The 24,370-nt window shown below is 41.9% G+C and overlaps 1 protein-coding gene across 4 annotated transcripts in view; it reads right to left on the reverse strand.

Annotated features, from left to right (window-relative positions):
• The window catches only part of prdm15 (PR domain containing 15), a 79,421-nt gene that overhangs the window by 32,226 nt on the left and 22,825 nt on the right, over positions 1-24,370 (reverse strand). For all 4 annotated transcript variants that reach the window (XM_060833834.1, XM_060833832.1, XM_060833831.1 and 1 more), the window contains exons 3-10: positions 23,679-23,772; positions 20,942-21,095; positions 20,136-20,288; positions 17,878-17,977; positions 13,860-13,973; positions 10,145-10,237; positions 5,175-5,393; positions 3,767-3,914 (exon numbers count right to left, since the gene is read on the reverse strand). In XM_060833834.1, coding sequence (XP_060689817.1) covers positions 3,767-3,914; positions 5,175-5,393; positions 10,145-10,237; positions 13,860-13,973; positions 17,878-17,977; positions 20,136-20,288; positions 20,942-21,095; positions 23,679-23,772 — 1,075 coding nt within the window. The remainder of the gene's footprint in view (positions 1-3,766; positions 3,915-5,174; positions 5,394-10,144; positions 10,238-13,859; positions 13,974-17,877; positions 17,978-20,135; positions 20,289-20,941; positions 21,096-23,678; positions 23,773-24,370) is intronic.

Raw genomic sequence — 24,370 nt, forward strand, 5'->3', positions numbered from 1 at the left:
AACTACAAATAGCAGGGGCCCAAGAAAAGAGCCCTGTGGGACACCACTCAACACTGTCTTCCAGGCAGAATACTTTCCAGCTACAACCACTCTCTGCCTTATGTTGGCCAGCCAATACTGAAACCAGATAGCCAAATCTCCCTGTATCCCATACTTCCTGACTTTATGAATGAGCCTACCATGGGGAACTTTATCAAGTGCCTTGCTGAAGTCCATATACACCACACCCACTCCTCGACATTCGTCGACCTGAGTTGTCACATCATCAAAGAACTCAATAAGATTCATGAGGCATGACCTACCCCTCACAAAGCCACGTTGACTGCCTTTATTCACTATGCTTTTCCAAATACTCATCAATCCTATCCCTCAGAATCTTTTCTAAAACTTTGCTGACCACAGACGTAAGACAGACTGGTCAGTAATTGCCAGGGATTTCCCTATTCACCTTCTTGAAAAGAGGAGCAACATTCATCCCCCTCCAATCCTCCGGTACGACTCCCGTGGAGAATGAGGAAGCAAATATCCTCGCCAGCAGTTTAGCAACCTCCTTTCTCGCTTCCTGGAGCAACCTACGATAAATGTGGTCTGGTCCTGGGGACTTATCAATCATAATGTTTGCCAAAATTTCCAGCACATCAACTTCATCAATCTTGATCTGTCCAAGCCTGTTTTCTAGCACCTCAAAGTTCTCATTCACAACGAGGTCCCTTTCCATGGTGAAAAGCAAAGCAAAAAAATTCATTTAGGGCTTCCCCTATCTGCTCAGATTCCACGCACAAGTTCCCTGCACTATGCCTGACCAGCCCTAATTTCTCCCTGATCATTCTCTTATTCCTCACATAGGAGTAAAATGCATTTGGGTTCTCCCTAATCTTTCCTGCCAAGCCTCATCTGTGCCCCCTCCTGGCTCTTCTCAGTCCATTTCTGAGCTCCTTTATAGCAAGCCTGTAATCCTCTAAAGCTGTGCCAGATTCTTGCTTCCTGCACCTTTACATGAGCTGCCTTCTTCTTTTTGACAAGAAGCTCCTCTGTTCTCGTCATTCAAGGCTCCTTAGTCTTACTCCTTCTTGTCTGTCTCAGAGGAACAAATTTGTGCATCACTTGCAACAACTGCTCCTTATACAGTCTCCACATGTCTGTTGTGCCTTTTCTGTGGAATAATTGCTCCCAATCTATACTTCCCAAATCTTGTCTGATAGCGTCATATTTTCTTTTCCCCAATTAAACATCTTCCCTTAGGAACTGCTCCTTTCCTTCTCCAAAGCTATGGTTAATGTGAGGCAGTTGTGGTCACTGTCACCGAAGGGTTCTCCCACCGTGAGATCTGACACCTGTCCTGGCTCATTGCCAAACACCAAATCCAAAATGGCCTCACCCCTTGTCGGTGTGCCTACATACTGAGTAAGGAAACCCTCCTGAACACACCTGACAAAAACAGCTCCATCCAAACCATCTGCACTAACGAGGTTCCAGTCAATATTGGGAAAGTTGAAGTTACCCATAACAACTGCAACTCACTACGTCTGCATTTTTCCAAAATCTGCCGGCCTATGAGTTCTTCAATCTCCCTACGGCTATTAGGGTGTCTGTAGAAAACTCCCAATGAGGTGGCTGCTTCCTTGCTGTTCCTAACTTCCATCCATAATGACTCAGTAGACAAACCTTCCTCAACAATCTTCATTACTGTAGCTATGATGCACTCTCTGATGAGCAATGCTACATCCTCTCTTCTTTTTCCACCCTCCCTGTTCTTTTTAAACATTCTAAAACCTGGAACATCTTGCAACCATTCCTGCCCCAGTGAAATCCACGTCTCCATTATGGCCACAACGTCATAGTCCCAAGTACAGATCTATGCTCTAAGTTCATCACTCTTATTTCTGACACTCCTTGCATTAAAGTAGCCATACTTTAACTAATCCCTTTGTTTCATCACTTGAAAAACCTTCCCAATCGATTCACTGCATCCTGTCACTGCCCCATCTACAACAACCACCCCCTCTCAGATATGTAGCTCTGGTTCCCATCCCCTTGCCAAACTAGTTTAAACCCTCCCAAATCACATGAACAAATCTCCCATTTGTTTGTGCCACTCTAGTTCAGGTGCAACCCATCCTTCCCGTACAGGTTCCACCTTCCCCAGAAGGCATCCCAATGGTCTAAGTATCTGAAGCCCTCCCTCCTGCACCAGCCTCGCAGCCACGTGTTAAGCTGCACTCGCTGACTGTTCCTCACCTCACTGTCTTGTGGTACCGGTAGCAAACCTGAGATCACTACTCTACTTGTCCTACACTTCAGCTTCCAACCTAGCTCCACGTAGTCACTTTTCAAAGTGTCCAGGCAACCTACTCCCTCCCTGATGTGTTACAGTTTCACTGCCTCAGGTTTCATCTCCTCAATTCAGATCAAAATTTCGTTGAGCTGCAAACACTTAGTCTAGATGGTTTTGCCCCAAATCATCTTAGTATCCAGTAGCTCTTACATGGAGCAGCAGGAATATCTAGAAATAATATGAACCGAAGGGGCTGTTTCCATGCTGTACATCTCTATGACTTTATAAAAAAAAGTCAACCATTCAGCCAACTCCTCTATTTGAGGGATCTTAACTGATCTCCATCCACGTGCCTTAGCTCAAAATGCATTCAGCTTATATTTGCATGTATTTTTGTTCACTCATGGGATATGGGCATCGCTTATCATCCATCCCTTGTGACCTTGAGAAGATGGTGGTGAGCTGCCTTCTTGAAGTCCATTTGGTTTAGGTAGACACACAATCTTATTAGGGATGGATTTCCAGCAATAGTGAAGGAACATGGTATATTGGTGAATTTCTTTCAGGTTTCGTGTAGACACTGCTTCTATTGAGCATCAATGGTGGAAGGAATGAAAATTTGTGGATGTGGTGCCAACTAAGTGTGCTGCTTTGTCCTGGATGGTGTCAAGCTTCATGTGTTGATGGAGTTGCACTCATCCAAGCAAGCGGGGAATATTGCATCGCACTCCTGAATTGTGCCTTGGAAATGATGGACGGTCTTTGAGGAGTCAGGAGGTGAGTTTCTCGCTGCAAGATTCCTAGCCTCTGACCTGCACTTGTAGCCAATGTATTTACATGGCTTGTCCAGTTCAGTTTCTGGTTAATGGCAACCACCAGCATTTTGATGTGGAATTCAGTGATGGTAATGTCATTGGGTGTCAGTGGACATTCTCTTTTCTTGAACGTTTCCATGACCTTGCAGTTGAGGAGCTAATGGTATTTGCCACTTTTCAGCTCAAACACAGATATTATCCAGGTCTTGCTGTATTTGGACATGGACTGCTTCAGTATCTGAGTAGTTGTAAATAGTGGTTAACATAGTGCAATTATAAGTGAACATCCTATTTCTGACCTGATGAAGGGAAGATCTCTGATGGAGCAGCTGAAGATGGTTAAGCTTAGAAGACTATCCTAAAGAACTGAGGAACTAACTGAATTACTAGCTGAGCTAGAATCTACTACATTTTGAACGAGATTTACATACTTTTACTGCTCTTTGTTTGAAGACTTGTTACCCAGCTTCTCATCTGATTGGCTAGTTCGATTTCAAGGCTTAATTCCCTTGTCCATGACTTCACCATCCTGATGTAATCTCTAAATTAGAAGAATTCCGATATCCCAAGATCTGTCATTGTTCCCAAATTCCCAGAAAGTCAGGAGATGTTGGCAGGCAGCAACCAGATGAATAGTAAAGCAATGAGAAAGTACACAAATAAATAAAATCTTCACCTTCTTGGGACTTGCCTCAAGTTGGGACGCAGATGACGGCCATTCCGCAACATTTTTCCATGATTTAACACTTCACCCAATTTTCCTTCACATATAGGTGCTTCCAAAGGTACAACTGTTGAGGGAGCTTTCACAACACTCTCAGGCACTGCAAGAAAATACAAGCAAAAGGATTATAGAAATGGTAGTGTAATAGGTTTTAAAGCTATAATGTTACAGTTCGAATCAAGATTTCACTCTTACAAGCCTTCAGAATTGTAGAACAGTATAGTACAGAATTGGGCCCATTATGTTTGGATTTGATCTTCCAAAGAACACTTCAGTTAGCCCTTTTATTTGTGCCTTCCCCATATCCTAATTCATTTTCTTCTTCAAGTTACTTATTTGATTCTCTTTTGAAAATGATTATTGAATCCGAAACAACCACCCTATCTGAAAGTACGTTCCAAATACTAACTCCACAAGTCAGCTATTTCTGATGCCATGTCTGGCGCTTTTGTGACCACCTTAAATCTGTGCCCTCTGCTTGCCAATCTAGCTGCCATTGAAAACGTTTATCTTTATTTACTGTCTCTCTCTCTAAACAGTTCATCCTTTGAGAATACTTCTGGCAAGTCTCCTCTGAGCATTCTCTGCTCCAAAAAGAACAATGCAACTTCTCCAATCTATCCAAGTGATTGTATTCACTCATCTCTGGACCCATTCCATTAAATCTCTTCCATGTCTTCTCCAAAGCCTTAATGTCCTTCCAAAGGTGTAGTAGGACCCAAAATTGGTTCAATGCTCCTGTTGTTTGATATCGATTTAAAATATATAATAAGTAGAGTTCAAGTCTATAGAAGCTCTATTTGGCCTACTTTTCCAAATTATCAAGCCTCTCGTCTCTGCTTTAACGTCTCCCTGGATATCAGGTGCTTGCCGAAAGCACTCTCATGTTTTGAATCAAAAGATTCTCAGCTCAAACTCCATTTCAGAAACTTGAGTTCATCTATCTAGGATTGCACAGCTAATGCAATACTGGGAGTGGGAGAACAGCCGCATTTCAGAAGGTCCCGTCTTTCAGACCAGAAGTTAAACCGAGGTCCTGTGTGCCTTCTCAGGAGGATTTAAAGAACATACCACAGCCTTAGTCAAAGTAAAGTGTGTAGTCCTCTCAGCATCCTGAACAATAGCTATCTCCCTAATTAATACCATTAGGGCAGTGTTACAATCGAGCTGGAGGGGATGCACTGATTCCTTTCTAATTCTCCTAATCCACAGGTTCTAACAAATGTTAAACTTACCAATATGCCAATTATATTAGTCTCAGGGTTTATACATAAAATGTAAACAAATGTAAAGATTATTGACAGTATAAAGGTTTAAACTGTGTAAATATAGATATAACTTATATTCTAACATTCCACACCTGCAGTACGATTCGGGTCTGTGGGCACTGGTTCAGGCTCTTCCCTACAAAGCTTTGGCTTTCGAGGCCTCCTGGCCCTGGGCTTCTGTTCTGGATTTGTAGCAACTTCAATGACGTCTGGGCCATCAGAGTCAAGAGAACCTGCGACTTTAGCTGGAGTCAAATCTTTCACAAGGGATGGCATTCCTTGCGCCTGCTCCAAATGGCTCATCAGATGGTCTGCAGCAATCGAAATTTTTAACAAGTGTATAATTGAGGAAAAAAAAAACGAAAGCACCTATACCCAAAGGCATTCTGCTGGCGAATACCTGATCGCTTATCATGGAGGTTAGATGAAAAGAAATTTATGAACGCTATTAGTCTGAAATTGGAACAAGAAAATGTTGGAAAAGTACAGGAGGCCTGTTGGCAGAATGACTTATTCAAAAGCTAACAAAGTAGGTGCTTACTTTCTATTGGGGGGAGGCTCATTTTGTGTCTGTCAAGCTTTTCTCATTCCATTGACACCCAGAGAAATGGAAGTTTCATTAAATAGTTTCTCAACTCACCATCAACTGCTTTACATGATGTATAGGGTCAAGATCTGCCTGATGCTTTCCCAGTACTTCCTGTTTTAAGTGTCTGTCCCAACTCCAAATTCTAATTTCAGAATTAATACCAGTTGGTGCCAAATTTAATTCAGCTATAGATTCGACAAAGGTGCAGTGTGGAAAATGTTAAGAGTCTATTATAAAAGATGTAATAGCAGAGCATTAGAAATACGTAATTTAATCAAACAGAGTCAATACAGCTACACAATGAGGAAATCATGCCCCGAGAAATCATTCAGATTCTTTGAGTAGGTAACAAGCAGGGCAGATAAAAAGGAACTTGTAGGTGTAATGTATTCAGATTTCCAAAGACTTTTGAGAAAATATTGCATATAAGGATACTGTGGGAGAGTCTTCGAACAGAAATAATAATCTCAAATAAGAGGTCACCCATTTAAGACAGAGACAAGGAGAAATTCCTTCTCTCAGAGAGAAATGAATCTGTGGCATTCTTTACCACAGAGGGAAAACAGCTACACTAAATATACTCAAGATTGAAACAAATAGATTTTTAAACATTAAAGCAGTCAAGGGTTATGGCAAGAAAGCAGGAAAATGGTATTTAAAATCATCAGATCAGCCATGATCTCATTGATGGGCCAAATAGCTTTCATCTGCTCTTAACTCTCATGGTCCTATGGTGAAATTTCCACAGCTTAACATCTGATGGTACACCTTTTGGGGCTCAGATGAGACAAGTATTCAGCCTGACTGTTAAGTTGTTTGTACAATCATAAATGTTACAGCTGAGGAGGCTACTATTTGGTCCAAAGTGCTGTTAGTAGCTCTTTGATATGGTTGTCCAATTAATTACACCTCTCTGCTCATTTCTCATAGCCCTTTAGTAATTTTCCTTTCAAACTTAGGATTCCTTTTTATGAATGCCACTGTTAGACCTGCTTCCACTATATTGGACTCCAGACTGCAGCAGCTTGGTGAAAAATGTTCAGAGCAGATTGTTTTCTGTGAATTGGTGTGAAACCAGCTTAGCGAGATGGAAGCTATAAGTCACAAAAGAAGAATCTCTTTTCAGCCACGTAGCTGCAAAGCATTAACCGGATAGCGCAAAGCATGGTAGGGTTGTAAAACTGGAATGTTGTGGTGGAGACTGTGCACTGTACTGAGTGCCCTCTTCATTTCCCTCTGGTTACCAACTCTCCTGCCTCCTTATTTAAATTTTAAAACCATTCAAGATTCAGAACAAATATTTCAGTCAAATATCCCTATTATTGCTCCAAGGAATGCAAAAAGCTTGTGAAGTTCACCCATGAAAGGAGGTGAATGGGACAGCTGCTTTTTTTTTGATAGATTAGATTACTTACAGTGTGGAAACAGGCCCTTCGGCCCAACAAGTCCACACCGACCCGCCGAAGCGCCACCCACCCATACCCCTACATTTACCCCTTACTTAACACTACAGGCAATTTAGCATGGCCAATTCACCTGGCCCGCACATCTTTGTGACTGTGGGAGGAAACCGGAGCACCCGGAGGAAACCCATGCAGACACGGGGAGAACGTGCAAACTCCACACAGTCAGTCGCCTGAGGCGGGAAATGAACCCGGGTCTCTGGCGCTGTGAGGCAGCAGTGCTAACCACTGTGCCACCGTGCCGCCCACAGGATTGCAGCCTAACCAGTGTTTTACATAGGTTTGGAATTTATTTCTTTCATGTTCTACCTCTCTACACATATAGCATATAAGACTCTTGGCTATATAAGGATTAGTCTCCTCAATTTGTGAGACAATTTCAATATATGTGTGCACGCACATCCAGGTATCTTGGTTCCTGCACATCCTTTACAATGTGCCCTTCATCTTATATTGCTTTCTTCATCCTTCCCACCAAAATGCATTACTTCACATATCTGTTAAATTTTACTGTCCATTTCATAAGAACAACTGATCCTAATACAGGAAGGATCACTATAAGTTGTTCACTAGTATGAAAAATAATTGTGCACCACTACTGCTTATTCTCTATCCCTTGGTCAATGTCATACCCACACTGGCACTAGCCTTTTATTCCATGGGTTTTAGGTTTTGCTACTGCTAACAAGGCCACTCTGTGATAATTCATCGTGACATCATTAAAAGTATGCACAGCATCAACCCCCATGTTCACCAATGCACACTATCACATCATCAATGAGCTCAATCAAGTTAGTCAAAATTAACCACCTTTAACAAATCCTTGCTGATTTTCATTTATTAGCCCACACTTTCAAAGTGCAATTAATTTTCTCCTGGAGTTTTGTCTATAACTGCTTTCATTCGGCTGATCGTAAACAATCTTGCTCAAAACAAAGGAGAAAGATTTATAATTCTGTAGATATTTAGCACAAACTCGATATTGATATGGAATTACAAGATTGTGGCCCATGAGGTTGCAATTTTCTCCCTCATTTCCCTGACTAACCAGGAGTATATCCCATCCTAATGAAGTGATTTTTCTAGTTTGGGAACCATCTCTTGAGTACCCCCTTTTTATTTCATTGTATCCTATCCAATATCACTACTGCCTTCTCCTTTACTTCTATGCTGACAGTATCCCCTTCTCTAGTAAAGACAGATATAAAAGTACTCATTCACCACCCTAGCCATGCACTCTGCTGACAAAACAAGGTTTCCATTCTAGTCCCTAATCACCTCCACTCTTTCATTATCTTCCTTTTTATTATTTACATATTTAGAAGGCACTGCTTCCAGTTTGATTTTTAATAGTTTGCACTTGTCTCTTTTGGTCAGCATTCAACTTAATGTTCAAGTTTTTTTTGTATTGAATTGTAAGTATACTTCAATAAGGCGCTGTCACATTCACCTCCTTTCATTGAACAAGTTTTTTTGTTCAATGTTTCCTCAAAACTCTGTTTCCTTACACCAGGATGTTAGCCCCATAATCTGTTGCTATATCACTCCCAGTGCTTGGGTAGAATTGAGTGCAGTACTGAAGGTGTAATTTCACTGAGGCATAACACAGATACAGTACAACAATCTCATGATTTAAAAAACTGAAACAACTGCGGATGCTGTAAACCAGAAACAAAAACAGAAATTGCTGGAAAAGCTCAGCAGGTCTTGCGGCTTCTGTGGAGAGAAATCAAAGTTAACATTCATGGTCGAGAACAATTCTGAGGAAGGGTCACTCAACACGAAATGTTAACTCTGACTTAGCTCCACAGATCCTGCCAGACCTGCTGAGCCTTTCCAGCAATTTCTGGTTTTGAATCTCCTGATATAAAGTGACAAATTTGAAAATATAATTTGGCAATAGGTTGATATTGTGCAGTACTATTGCAGTTCTCTGCCATTATTGCCACATTATTACTGGATACTTCCTGAACTATTTCAACAACATTTATCAACTGTATCCTCCATTTGGTTTTGTCCAACTTGCAAGACCTCATGTTTATTTTTATTAAATATTATTCACTTCAATTCTGCAAATTGTAGGCAAGCTCTTTATTGAAAATACTGCTCACAACGTCACCGCAATCCAAGAAATAGGAGATAAAATCAGCCACTTTACCCTTTGAAGAGACTTGCAAGCAAGTTCTCTGACTAGAGGTGAGTGGAGCAGAGTTTTGTAAACTTCCAATTTTTTACATCTGGTATGAAATTGAGAAACTGTTTGTTGAGCTGGTGGATTCTGCGTTGCATGAGATGTGGTCAGGTGAATTGACCGTGCTAAATTTGCCCATAGTGTTAGGTGCATTAGTCAGAGGGAAATGGGTCGAGGTGGGTTACTCACCTAGTTACTCACCGGAAGGTTGGTGTGGACTGGTTGGGCCGAAGGGCCTGTTCCACACTGTAGGAAATCTAATCTAATAGTAGAGGTCCTCCACATGTTTGGGAAAGGGACACCTTCAGCTGCAAGCCAGTTCTCCAAATGGAGGTGAGTGGAGCAGAGTTTTGTCCTGAAGAAGGGTACACCTGAAACGTTGACTTCTCCACCTCGTGATGCTGCTTGGCTTGCTCTGTTCTTCTAGCCTCCTGCTTGTCTCCTTTACCCTTTGAGTTCACTTTGCCACTCAGTTAAGATCATGCCTAACATCTATCATTGCCATGTCTCTCAATTTCCCTGGTGGACTATCAAACTCGGTTTTAAAGATATTCAACTATAAAGCATTTACAAATCCCTAACATATAGAATTCCAAAGATTGACAAACCTGAGTGAAGAGATTTCTCCTCATTCCAGTCCCAAGTGGCCAACAGTTTTCTGGGACTCTAATCCCATATTCTTGATGTCCCCAGACACAGGAAACTTTCTACCAGCATTCACCCTTTCTAGCTGACTATTTTGCTATGTTTCAATCAGGCTACATCACCAATTCCTGGAGCCAACTACTCAGTATAGAGACAAAATGTGACTGCTCTCACCTGTGAGAAGCTGAGGTTCTTGGAATACAGCAGAACAGACTTTACAAAACCATTGGTTTGGGTCCACTGCATGGAATACACCACTCTCTTTATCTGTTATTGGAAAAAGAGAAAAATAAGACAGGATGGAAAATACTAAAGTTATAAATATCTAGGAATCAGGACAAGATTTGCCACAATCACCATACATGGAATGCATCAATATCAGTGTAATGTATTACATGAAACATAATTAAACTTTGCAAAATGGTTTGTATGAGTATTATCAGATAGAATACCAAAGGCAAAATCCTACACTCATTGAAGAAATGGGGGAGAATGGAGATTCTTAAATGGATAAGTTAGTGTGCTAAATAGCCTTCTTTATTCTATAGCAAAGGATTTTCCTGGTGATTTTTTAAAAACAATATGTTCAGATATGCTACTTTGCTTATCTGAAGTAGTCGGAATTTGAACTCAGGCCTCCTGGCTCAGGGGTAAGGACATTAACAGATGATTATGATGATGGCCACTACAGTCAAAATGCATTCATTGCAAGTAGCATCTTAAAAATTCCTTATTCTCGAGGCTGCTTCAATTGTAGGAGCCTCTCACGTGGTGGTCCTTGATAAATTGTTGCTCATGCCATCCTTCGTCTGCACTGATGCCAGCAATAAAATCAGGATTATTCCCGCTCTCCTGCTCCAGCAAGGAAAAGCACAAAACTAACATGAAGAGGTGGGACTATTCCAACAATCAAAGCATGAATGGAAGAGCCACCTGGCAACCTACCACAATAATTCACTTAAGAGATGATGGCTACAAGCTCACACACAATGATTACGTTATGTTAAAATACAAGAGAAATAGGGGTAGGCCATTCAGGTCTTCCTGCCTGCTTGCCCATTCATTATGAATGTGACTGATAATCCAACTCAGTGGCATGTTCCTATTTTTCCCTCAAATCTTTGATCACTTTAGCCCCATGTGCTACATTCAACTCCATCTGAAAAATCATACAAAGATCTGACCTCATCTGCTTTCTGTGGTAGTGAATCAACAGGCTCACCACTTGCTGGAAGAAAAAAATTTCTTCTCATCTTAATCCTAAATGGTCTACCTCATCCTTAGACCATGACTCCCAGACTCCCCTGCCACTGGGAATCCCCTTCCTGCATCTACGCCATCTAGCCCTGTTAGAACTTGACAGGTTTCTAGAGATTCCCCTCATTATTCTGAAGACCAAGCGAGATAAAGAGATAATTTGATCATATTGGAGACCTGAAATGAAAATCAAAAATGCTGGAGAACATCAACAGGTCAGGCAGCATCAGTGGAGACAAGAACAGAAGTTGAGATCCTCCAGGTGCTCCGGTTTCCTCCCACAGTCCAAAGATGTGCAGGCCAGGTGGATTGGCCATGCTAAATTGCCCATAGTGTTAGGTGCATTAGTCAGAGGGAAATAGGACTGGGTGGGTTACTCTTCGGAGGGTCGGTGTGGACTTGTTAGGCCAAAGGGCCTGTTTCCACACTGTAGGGAATCTAATCTAACCTACCTGACAACACCTAAGCGTTGTACTACCAAATTACTACAGAAGTTAATATTTTGAGTCCAAGATAACTCTTTCTTGGAACTGTTTAAAGTAGTCAGTATAAAACTAGCATCTCAAAAAGGAAATAACAGTGGGAAAGCTCACTGAGGGAATTCCAAAGACTGGGCATTGGGCAACTGAAGGCATGTATCACAATGACAGAGCAGTTAGATTAGATTAGATTAGATTCCCTACAGTGTGGAAACAGGCCCTCCGGCCCAACAAGTCCACACCGACCCTCCGAACAGCAACTCACCCAGACCCATTCCCCTACATTCACCCCTGACTAATGCACCTAACACTATGGGCAATTTGGCATGGCCAATTCACCTAACCTGCACATCTTTGGACTGTGGGAGGAAACCAGAGCACCTGCAGGAAACCCACGCAGACACAGGGAGAATGTGCAAACTCCACACAGACAGTCCCCTGAGGCAGGAATTGAACCCGGGTCTCTGGCGCTATGAGGCAGCAGTGCTAACCACTGAGCTACTATGCCACCTTAAAAAAGGGTTGTGCAAAAGGTCAAAATTGGAGGAAATTTTGGGTTATAGAGCCAGGGGAGTTTTTATAGCTAGGGAGAAGAAAGATTACAAGAATGAGACTTTTCAAAGTGAGATGTTGGTGGACCCAGAGCGAAACAAGTCAACGAGGATTGGGGTGTTCGATGAACAGTTCTTTGTGCAAGATGGCACTTGCTCACTGAATGCAGCATTGGGCTAATCCCAAGACTTTTTCACATCTGATTTGCTTGATTAACCAAAAGGTGTGAGTAGCTGTGCTATGACTGAGTTTCTCCCTAATGCAATAATCTCCTCCAGTCCAACAGCCCTCAGAACTCAGTGGACATCTAATTTGGACTCTTGCATAGCCTGTTTTTGATTGCTACAGCAATGGCTGCCCTGCCTTACCTCTACATTCTGTAATTCCTTCCCTAAAGCTCCTTGCTTCTTCACTGTAAATTTCTCCTGAAGTTTTGCCCCCACTCGACTTTTGGTCATTTTCCCTAACAAACTAGATAAAATGTAACCAAGACTTTTCACAGGATTATCAAAACTAGATAAGATCTAGTTTGATAATCCTGTGAAAAGTCTTGGTTACATTTTGTTACACTGAAGGCACTAAATGAACACAAGTGGTTGCTGTTGCTCTTCTTCCAGTGTTGTGGCTCATAAAAGGTAGAAATCTCCCACCAGTCGCTGGAATTCTCTCAGTCTTTTATAAGATGGCAATATTATGATGATCTTAGGTACACAGCACACAAGAAAGAAAAATAAAAGGATAAGCCATCTCTGAATTCAAATGCGACAGTCCCTCAACAGCCTAAGCACTGAGGTGTTGATCATGGATACTGACTCTCTATACCTGAAGGACGGAGTGGGAGGCAGGACTTAGTAGCCGATTTGCATTACTCAGAGTTAATGTGCATTGGACCACGTTACAAGATGAGCACAGGGCTTGGATGAGATAGTGCCTCTTGATTCAGAACATTAGTTTGACAAGCAAGAAGAGTCCTGAAGGACATGAGTTTGAGCAGTCTCTTCCCAGACAGTCCAAAGCTAAACCTTCTGATTAGTAAAAAATGACTTTATTAACTGGGGTCAGTCAGAGGTGTCTGGTATGGGAGAAATCCGACACTGGTACTCTTGGGATTTCTCTTCTGAGTCACATTATTCCAACAAAATTACTGGCTCACTATCCTGTCTTTCATTAAACCGGACCAGACTTCAAAATTGCAATGTTAAACGTCTTTTATTTAAGTCATAGTCTGGTAAGAATGGTTGTCCTAGCAAGCCTGTTGCACATTAATAATGGCCTGGACATAGTTAATAGACGTTCCTCTCCCCTCTCAATCCCATCAGGTCTCATCTCATTCCATTATCCAACTAAAAAAGTCCAAAGGCGAGAGAAGAAACCAAGCCATTTTAAAACTCAAAATACTTTAGAGAATTCAGCGTTGGTCTCTTCAGGCTATCAGGACAGAACTGGTTCAGCGTGTGGCCTCTTATCTATACAGCTGCTAATTGTGTTCCAAACCCAAGCAATTCCATCTCCATTACCAAAGCAGCTGATCTCAGCAGTTTCATTGTCTGTGACTCTTTCAGCAGAATTACATTGTAGTGAAAAGTTACAATGCAGCTTACCTGGATTCAGGGAGACAGAGACTGTAGCGTCACCACTGGCTTTGTCACATAAAGATGTTACAGACTGGATCTTTGGCATAAGTTTGGACTCGTCAATTTCATACTGCCTCTCATCTAGGGGGAGAAAAAAAAAGAGACACCAAGTGATACTTTATCCACATGAGAAAAAATCTTTGTTCCAGTTACATCATAAATGCAATTAGAGCATAATTAGTTCTCATCCATCAAATTTATCTATATTCAGTATCAACTACAAATGTCAATTTTCCTGGCACACTAGCATCATCTAAATCCTAAACAATGCAAAGTACTGATGAAAGGTCCTGATTGAAAAGTCCACTCTCCTCCTCCTCTGAGGCTGCTTGACCTGCTGTGCTTTTTCCAGCTCCACACTTTATCGACTGACTTTCCAACATCTGCAGTCCTCACTATCTCCAACATAGTGTACATTCCTTCCAACTTATTGGCTGTAGGGTCATAAAACCTACAGAGGTCGCAGATTGACCCCTAGTTTCCACAGATGAACAATTTGAACTGAAATTGGCATAATTACTCCAGGTCCACATCGTGTTAAGTACAATGATCGGTTAGGGTTCTGTTCCCGATTGCCAAACAGCAACTATTACAGGTAGGTACGCAGATATCTCACAAAACATTGGATTGTTTGCCCCTCCCATCCTACATTCCTCATCACTTCCTGTCCGGTGTACATTAGGAATGATAACCAAGTACCAGAGGGATATTATTTCTCCCAGCCTGTCTTCACAGATGCAAATTTTAGGCAGGTTATACACGTTGGTTACAAGCATACTGGTGGCTAGTGTCTAAGTGAGAGCGGCAAGTCCTCCAAAAGCATGGGCAAGTGAAGTATGCGCTGCTGGGATTAACTGGGTTGATTCTGCTTCTCCTTTTCTTTCATACCAGCTCTTCACTTAGTCACAAAACCATAGTCTCATCTGTGGCAATCCTGATATAGCATTGCAATCTATGTTTCTCACTGGTGATAACTGATGTGGCACACAGAAAAAGGGATTTTTTTCAGGATGTCACTGAAGTGTTTACATGGAGACCCTCACTTTCCAATGACCAGTGGATAGATCTCCACACAACGCCGTCTTGGATAGGTGACTGAGAGAACCCAATGCGGCTAACTTTGCAGGGGGATGACCTCAGTGTTGGCAGTTACCAGGACTTTGAGATACAGCCCTGCCAGCAGAGCTGTGGAAGTGCTCTATTAGGCACAAAAGGCTACACAGGACATGACTCATCACCATGCAGATGGACAATGAGGTCTAAGACTTTGTAAATTTTGACTTTAATCTGTGTCCTGAGGCTGTGTTTGCTCATTTGTAGAGTCTGCTGAATGCCCTGTGCGCTTTAGGAAGCCTAACTGTCCACCTCCTTGTCTTCAGTGGCATCAAGCAAGATGACCCTCTTCAAACAGAGGGGAATCTGATATCTAAGCAACACATAGCCCAGCAGGATCCCACAGGAGAGATCTAGTAGAATTTTAAATAACAGAAACAGGATAAATAGTCAGTGCATACTGTACTTTCAGAATAAATCTAAAATGGAAAGAAATAATTCATTCCAATGAAGAGAAAGTGAGGACTGCAGATCAGAGTCAAAGAGTGTGGTGTTGGAAAAGCACAGCCGGTCAGGCAGCATCCGAGGAGCAGGCAGAATCGACGTTTCGGGCAAAACGAATTGCTTATGCCTGAAACGTCGACTCTCCTGCTCCTCGGACGCTGCCTGACCTGCTGTGCTTCTCCAGCACCACACTCTTCGATTCATTTCAACTAGTCCATGTAGGTGTTTATCCTCCATGGGGGCAGTAGATCTAATCCCACAGGCATTTTTTTTTGTTGGCACTCTATTTCAGTAAATTTTTTTAGATTAGATGACTTACAGTGTGGAAACAGGCCCTTCAGCCCAACAAGTCCACACCGACTCTCCAAACAGCGACCCACCCAGACCCATTCCCCTACATTTACCCCTTCACCTAACACTACGGGCAATTTTGCATGGCCAATTCACCTGACCCGCACATCTTTGTGACTGTGGGAGGAAACCGGAGCACCCGGAGGAAACCCACGCAGACACGGGGAGAATGTGCAAACTTCACACAGACAGTTGCCTAAGGTGGGAATTGAACCTGGGTCTCTGCTGCTGTGAGGCAGCAGTGCTAACCACTGTGCCGCCCTAATCCGATACCCAACTTGTTTTTTAAGGCTGCCATGATCTTTTCTTCTCTGCAAGGGTCAAAATCCTGGAACTGCCATCCCATGCAGCATTGTGGGTCTGACAACACCATATAAACTGCAGTGGTTCAGGAAGTCAAGTCACTACCATCGTCCTAAAGACAATTAGGGCTGAGCAATAAAAGTCAGTGATGTCCATGTCTCAACAAAAAATAAAGGAACTCAGTGTAATCCTGCTTAATCTGCATTTCATTTTATGTTTCTCTTTTCCTGGCAAACATATAAATGCCCCTACAATAGAATTTTTATCTCCACCACAATCTAAAGTACGGAAAGCAATACATCCTCTTCATGAAGACTATTTAATGACCATCAACTTGATGGTCATTAAATTGCATTCATTCAGTACCAGAAGCAATTTATCACCATTTACTCACCTGATTATAAACCATTCATACCTGGAACACATACATCAGATCATCTTCCTGCCTTCTCAGCTCCAGTGGGGAGAAATAAAACCACCTAACCTCTCCAAACCTCAGCTCGTAACTGGAACACATCATCCTTGGTTAATTTGTTCTTCAGCATGGAAGCTGTTAGCTTAAATACCAAATTGTTGCAACATGTTGCTTGGTGACATTGGCAACCTTTTTTCTTGCTTGGACAGTTTCCAATTTGAACACACTGGAACCCAGGCACACTAGGTGGAAAGGGAATGTTGATTTCTCAAGAAAAACTTTCTCAATTGGTACCTACCTTCAGCACCAGCAACATGGCAGGCCTAAGAACTTTATGGTTATTTCTTATCCCATACTATTTTCATATAATCATAGGATCTCTACTGTGTGGAATCAGGCCAATCGGCCCACTGAACCCACACTTACTTTCCAAAGAGCATCCCACCGAGTTCCACCATTACCACCCACCACTCCTGTAACCCATGGCTAACCCACCTAGTCTGTACTTCCCTGAATACTATGAGAAAATTAGCATGGCCAATTCATTTAACCTGCACATCTTTGGACTGTGGGAGGAAACTGGAGCACCCGGAGGAAACCCAGGCAGGCACAGGGAGAATGTGTAAGGTCCACACAGACAGTTGCCCAGGGGTGGAATGGCACCAAAGTTCCTGGTGCTGTGAGGCAGCAGTGCTAATCACTGAGCTGCCCAAACTTATCTTGAACAAATTCTTCCCACTTCTGAACATCCACTTTACTCAATTTCAGTCTCTTTTAGGCAGTCCCTGCATCACTTTTGCTGCTTGATCATTAACTGGGAAGCAAATTCGTGGCAATGGGCCATGAATAGGTCCTCTTTAGAATTCGCACATCAGGCATTTGTATCGCGTCATATGACCACTGCAGACCACAATCAGGCACAACAGCTTCTTGATCATCTTCAATTTGTAAGACTCCTCATCACAACTAACCTTCTCGCGAATCTACATTGCATCGATTTCATAGCTTTTTCCATATGGTTAACTGTTCCATAATATAGCACCCAAGAAATAAACAATAACAACAGCCTACATTAGGTCCTGTGTACATTCATCAATATTTCCTTGCTTGTATATTTGACATCCCTGCCTCCAAATGCAAGAACTGGTTCCTTTATTTAACTCCTTTAATTGACTGAGTCTGATGCATTTTAATGACTTGCAAATCTGCACACTAACAGCCCTCCACTTCTTTATGCTATTGACATTTCATCAGTTGCGTTATAAGGAAGGAGAAGCAGGAAAGTCAGAAACAGAATAATACCCAAGATTACTCCAATGTCCAAGCCCAAGTCCCAGCCACCATCTTCCTCTTCTTTACCTTTCACTGGATTTGCTGCTTGTTTGAGCATTAATTTATCCATTTTCTTTGCGTAGAACACAGCATACCAGACCCGCAGCTCAGTACCAGGCTGAATATCCTGTGAAAGAGGAGAAAATTGACCTGAAAAGATATAGGCAGATCCATACCTAATCCCAATTGCCTCCAGAATAATTGGATTTCCTCTTTGAATTAATTACACTGAAGTTGTTACAGTCTTGGGTCTCTTATTTTTTGCACCAGTTATAGAAAGTGCACATTGAAGTCTCTTTCATCAGGATTCTGAAACTAGCAAGTACAAATTCCGCTGGTCAAAAGAATCTGTTGCAATTTCCTCTAGCTCTTAGTTTGCTCTCTCATCACTGTCCACCTCGAAAAATCCTGAGTTTAGAATCACTTCATGAAAGAAACCATGAGAACCACCTCCAGCTGCATAAACCATGACTATCCAGTCAATAATGATGCAAAGGAAGGTTTAAAAAAAAACCACTAATGACACATTTGTCTGAAGCAAAAGAAATTTAAAATTCAAGAAGGCACAGCTATCAGTATGGGCTTGGCAAGCAATTTTTCCTGCTACCAGACGGGAGCCAGACATATTATCATCCCTGATGAAGGGCTCCGGCCCGAAAAGTCGATTTTCCTGCTCCCCGGATGCTACCTGACCTGCTGCGCTTTTCCAGCAACACACTCTCATCTCTGATCTCCAGCATCTGCAGACCTCCACATTATCTTTTCTGCTCCACAACAGAGTTTTGCTCCAGATCACACCTCCAACCCCCTTACCACCAGGCAGCTCTTCTCTATCTGACTCCTTATTCCACCTTTTCCTTTAACACACTCCCTCATACCATATTCCCCATCTCAATACAAATTTTGGATTACTTGTCCTAACCTCAATGTTGCATTGTATCTGATTATGCTCCAGTGAGGTGCTCTGGGAAGTTTTACTGAGGTAAAGGCATTACATAAATGGAGGTTATTGGAAGTGTTGAATGTGAGGTCCTGACTCTATCTATGACCATTCATGAATAATGACCATCACCATTGTCCTTGGAACTTTATTCCATAAAGGAAGCAGTGTCACCCAGAGAAGTAGGGAGATGTATATTTGTGAATCAAACAAAGCGATTTCAAATAATCTAAAGAAACAGAAACAGGTCATTCAGTCGCTCAGATCTGATCTGGATTTCCTTTCAAATTACAGATCATCGCAGTTTTCTGCTTTATCCTTCAAATTTTTAACCTTCCCATTTCATTTCAAGTTATTATTTCTCTTCCAATGATTCATAATTAATTTATGTATGACAATAATCTTTCTAATTTTTTAACTCTTAATTGAGTTTTAAATTAACATCCTTATGTTACTGTTTTAGAAAATCTGTAATTGTTTACATGATCAATCGTTTTTGAGCTTCATAATCTTAAGGACTTCTGACACCTCACTCCACAATATTTGCAGCGTTAAAGGAAAAGGTCCTGACTTCACAAGTCTCACTAAAGTCCCTCATAGGAAGAGATGAGGTGGACAAGACTGCCAAGTTCATCAAGCTTATCCTGAAAGGCCATGCAGTAATGAGGAATTACAACCACCTTCCTCAATGGTGCTCCAACTAAGCAGGTCATATAATCTTGTAGGAGAAGCAATTGAAAGTATTTTAAAACCCTTGGCCAATTGGGGATAGTAAACGGAAGTTTTCTCTGCGCCCCTAAGGCAGTGGTCAGTGAAACGCTTTCATGTTGCCCACCTGTTTTAACGTTTCAGACTGTGTAAACATTGCAGAAATGTGGGGGTGACAGTTGTGTGTAGGGGAGCTTTATTTCATGATGGAGATGGAGTGGAGAGAGAAACAGACATTAAGCATGACGGGAGTGGATGAAAAGACGGAGTTGCACAAAAGAAACGAACTCCTATGTATTTACTTTTTGCAGCAGCAGTAATCAACCTTAGAAAGCTATCCATCAGGCTGAACCTATCAACAAAATAAAAAACCAAGAATTTTGAAGGTGTCAGTAATGAGTCTGGACTCTATTGCTGCCTCAAAGTTTATGACCTCAGAATCTTATCTCATGACCGCAATGGGGACATGACTCCCAGTTTGGGAAGCCTGGCCCAAGGTAATCACAGCTGATAACAAGGTACAAACCCAATATCCCCCTTATTTGGCACAGAAATCACATCTGACCTCATCATGACCTTTCAGTTTTCTTCAAGAGGTTCAGAGAGTCTAGACACCTGGATTGTTGGCCAACCCTACCTGTAATGTGTTGAAGTAAATGTCATGGCTGTGTTGATAGGCCGTGAGATTTTGATGGTGAAAATCTGTTGCCGGTCTCACAAATATCATCCAATTGCAGTCCTCTTCATTTGTGGTGTCAAAATAAATATCTGGTCCATCCTTCTGGAAAACCTTGCACGTAAAATTTAGAAGATAGAGAGATTATAACAGGTCCAGCTCCTGAAATAGCACTTACACAGTAGATTGCATTACAGATCCCTTGATCTTCACTATGCCCCATCAATAAGGTTAGAACAGAAAGAGACAGGGAACTTGTTCATTTTGTTAATAACGACGAAAGAAGTTGCTGAAGTAAGCAAAATTATCTGCAGACTGTGTCAACATGTTTTTAGTATATTGATGATTTAATCCAGCATCTCTATTTTCATTTATAGAGTAAACCGCAAAGCCTTTTTCCTGGTTCCAGGTCAATCTTCACCTTCAATCAAAAAGACAGAAAATAACAGTTCATCTTGGCATTATCTCATTATTGATCATGGGAGCTCGCTGTACAGAAATGTGCTCTGCACTTACATCACAACAGTGGCTTTGTTTCATAAGATAATTCATATCAACTGTAAAGCACTTTGGGGCATCTTGAGCTAAGATCAGGAATGGTGCCATGTAAATGCAAGCTATTCCTTTATTGGAGACTCTAGGAGAAAGGCTGATCCACTACAGTAAGCTCATTGCAGGTCAGGAAATAAACCCAGGAGCAGACAGTGCAAACTACTCCATGAGTAAAAGATTAGTAGTACAGAATAAATGCCACAAGTTTGACCCACCTTCAGAGAAAACACAGCTTCTTTTTCCAGCTGGGAAACCCTTTTGGCTTCAAACGGTCCAAACTGTGTACGTTTTACTAGGGGAGACAATGCAAAGACCCCTTCACTTCCATCTTCCAGTTGTCTAATCTCCAAACTAGATGGTAGGGAGGACCTAGACAATGTAAAAACATCCATCGTCTCAGAAAATCAGATTTCACACCATCAACCAGAATAATATATCTTGGTGATAACTTGGTTTTGAATATACAATTGACAGATCAATTATGAGCATGACTAGGCCATTTGGCCTCTTGAGGCTGCTCTGCCCAGTTGTTAAGAAAATGGCTGAACCAATTGTGCCTCAACTCCACTTTCCTGTCTATCCCTTATACTTTTTACATTTTCCAGTCAAAAATCACTCTGTTATCAGCACTATGGAAGACAGTTTCAAAAAAACACAACCCACAGAGAGAATCTCCATATTAAATGGAAGACCCACTCCATTTATTTTTAAACTGTGTCCCCTATTTCTAGTCTCATCCACAAGGGGAAACCTCCTTTCAGCATTCGTCCTGTCAAGTCCTCTTATATGTTTCAATAAGGCCACCTCTCATTCTTCTAAACTCTAATATTTAACGACCCATCCTGTTCAACCTTTCCTCACAAGATAACCCCTTCATCCAAGGAATCAGTCGTGTGAACCTTCTCTGAACGGCTTCCAATTCAATTCTATCCCTTCTGAAATAAAGATTAATACTCCACACAGTACTTAAGATGTGCTCTCATCATTGCAGCTAAACCTCCCTAATTCTTTATGTTATTCTTTCTGCAATAAACAAGAAATGTTTTCACTATATTATAAATCAATCTGTGCTTCTCTAGTATGACAGATTTTGAAGGGGTTAGTGGGATTGATTTTAACTGGAGGACACCACGTGGGTACATTCATCACACGTGGGCAGAGGTTCTACCAAGTGGACTAAATTAGACCCTTGCTGATCTGCAGAGGGAAACTCAACAAACTTCACGGTGGCTGAAGATATTGTCAAGCAGGAGACGGATGTCAGCGCTCTCATACAATCTTAACATCTCCCGTGCTGCGTTCTTGTGAGGCAAGGATTAAAATTAAACACAGAGTCAAAATATCACCTTAAATTTATCATGTTAGTAGTCTGTGCACACGTTTACGTTCATCAAAGTACTGGAGTAGCCTTGCTCAACAGAAGCTTTATTGACTATACTTTTTCCATTTAACGTATTGGCGCAAAGGATCAAGTGTTTAAATCCACACCAGGTATTCAAAAGGCAACCAAGAGAGAATCCACATGTTCTGTTCTCAATGGGATTTTTTTTAAATTAATCTCTGAGAGCATGTGGACATCACTGGCGAGGTCAGCATTTGTTCCCTATATCTAATTGCTCTCGAATTGAGTGGTCTGTCAGGCCATTCTGGATGGCACCCTAGAGGTTTGGGTCCAAAGTCACATGTAAACCAGACTAGGTAAGGAAGGCAGCTGAAAAATGTGTTGCTGGAAAAGCGCAGCAGGTGAGGCAGCATCCAAGGAGCAGGAGAGTCGACGTTTCGGACATTCCTGAAGAATGGCTTATGCCCGAAACGTCGATTCTCCTGCTCCTCGGATGCTGCCTGACCTGCTGCGCTTTTCCACCAACACATTTTTCAGTTCTGATCTCCAGCATCTGCAGACCTCACTTTCTCCTAGGTAAGGAAGGCAGATTTCCTTCCCAAAACAGGAGGGGCATTTAGGAACCAGGTGAGTTTTTATGATGATCCATGATAATTTGGCGAAAGTGAGGACTGCAGATGCTGGAGATTAGAGTCAAGTGTGTGGTGCTGGGAAAACACAGCAGGTCAGGCAGCATCCGAGAAGCAGGAGAATCGACATTTCCGGCAAAAGCGCTTCATCACCTGCATTTATATAGTACCACTCCTGACCTCAGGATGTCTCACCAGCAGGTTAAGTGCTTCTGAAGTGACATCACAGCAGTAGAAAGCACCGTAGCCAAATTGCTTGCAGCAAGCTCTTTAGAGCTCATTCCTGATGAAGGGCTTTTGCACGAAACTTTGATTCTCCTGCTTCTTAGATGCTGCCTGACCTGCTGTGTTTTTCCAGGACCACACTCTCGAATCAATGATAGTTGTCATGGTCACCACCGTTATTGAGCATATACTGAGACTGACTTTATATTTAAGATTTGATTAATTGAATTTAAGTTTCATTAGTGGGATTTGAACCACAGCCACAGAACATTAGCCTGGACCTATGGCTTGAAGAAGGGCTTATGCCTGAAACATCAAATCTCCTGTTCCCTGGATGCTGCCTGACCTGCTGCGCTTTTCTAGCAACACATTTTCAGCTCTGATCTCCAGCATCTGCAGACCTCACTTTCTCCTATGGCTTACCAGTCCAGTATTAGTACCACAGCATTACCATCTCCCAGCTGGTTGCCTCAAGATTTGCTACATTCCCAAGATGCTACCAAACATACTGCCAAGTCCTGAAACAAGATAGAATGAAACTCTAGGACAAAGCAGAGATGGGATTGAAACGATTGGGACATTTGACTTTTGATTTTAAAAAAAAATTATTGAAAACCATGACAATCTCAAAAAGACTAAACTCACAAGTTACTATATATACTGGTAAAAAAAGGGGTATAAAAATGTCTTTGGTTTTAAACATAGATTTTTCTTTTGCAGTTTCTTTTCCACTTTACAAATCCCTTTCCTCCTTACCGAGCCCGGCTCAAAACAAAAGAGTCGCTGACTGTCACCAACGGACCAAGTTCCGGACACTCCGAGTCATGGTACTCCCCACAATCATCACACCCTACAAATAAAAAAGGAGAGATGATTCCTTCTGAATAATTGTTTTTCAAAATACTGAACTTTTTAATTTCTCCAACAATAGTGGATCACACAGGATACCTGATCCACAAGCTGCACAGCACTGTTGGATCAAACTCTGAAGGAGTGACACACAAGCTATATAACCTGCAAGTGGAATAACCAGGAGCACATTACCTGCAGCTCACGACAAGTGGTATCCTACCAGCAGCTATCACCTTCCCACTGCACACAACATATTTTAGTTGAAATTTGTCATATCATAGAGCAAAATACTGTGGATACTGGAAATCTAAAATGAGAACAGGAAAACTCGGCAAGTCTGGCAGCAACTGCATGGAGAGGAACAGGGTTAACCTTTTCAGTTGAACTCCTCTTCTTCAGAACTCTGAGATACCCAGACTTATTTCTCACGAAATAACTTTTGAAAATAGCAATAAATGTAGATGGCGCTTTGGAAGCAGCATAAACCTGCATTTATATAGTACCACCCCTGACCTTAGGATGTCTCACCAGCAGGTTAAGTGCTCCTGAGGTGACATCACAGCAGTAGGAAGCACAGTAGCCAATTTGCTCACAGC

Source organism: Hemiscyllium ocellatum, chromosome 12 (genome assembly GCF_020745735.1).
Source record: "Hemiscyllium ocellatum isolate sHemOce1 chromosome 12, sHemOce1.pat.X.cur, whole genome shotgun sequence".
In the NCBI taxonomy this organism is placed as follows: Eukaryota; Metazoa; Chordata; class Chondrichthyes; order Orectolobiformes; family Hemiscylliidae; genus Hemiscyllium; species Hemiscyllium ocellatum.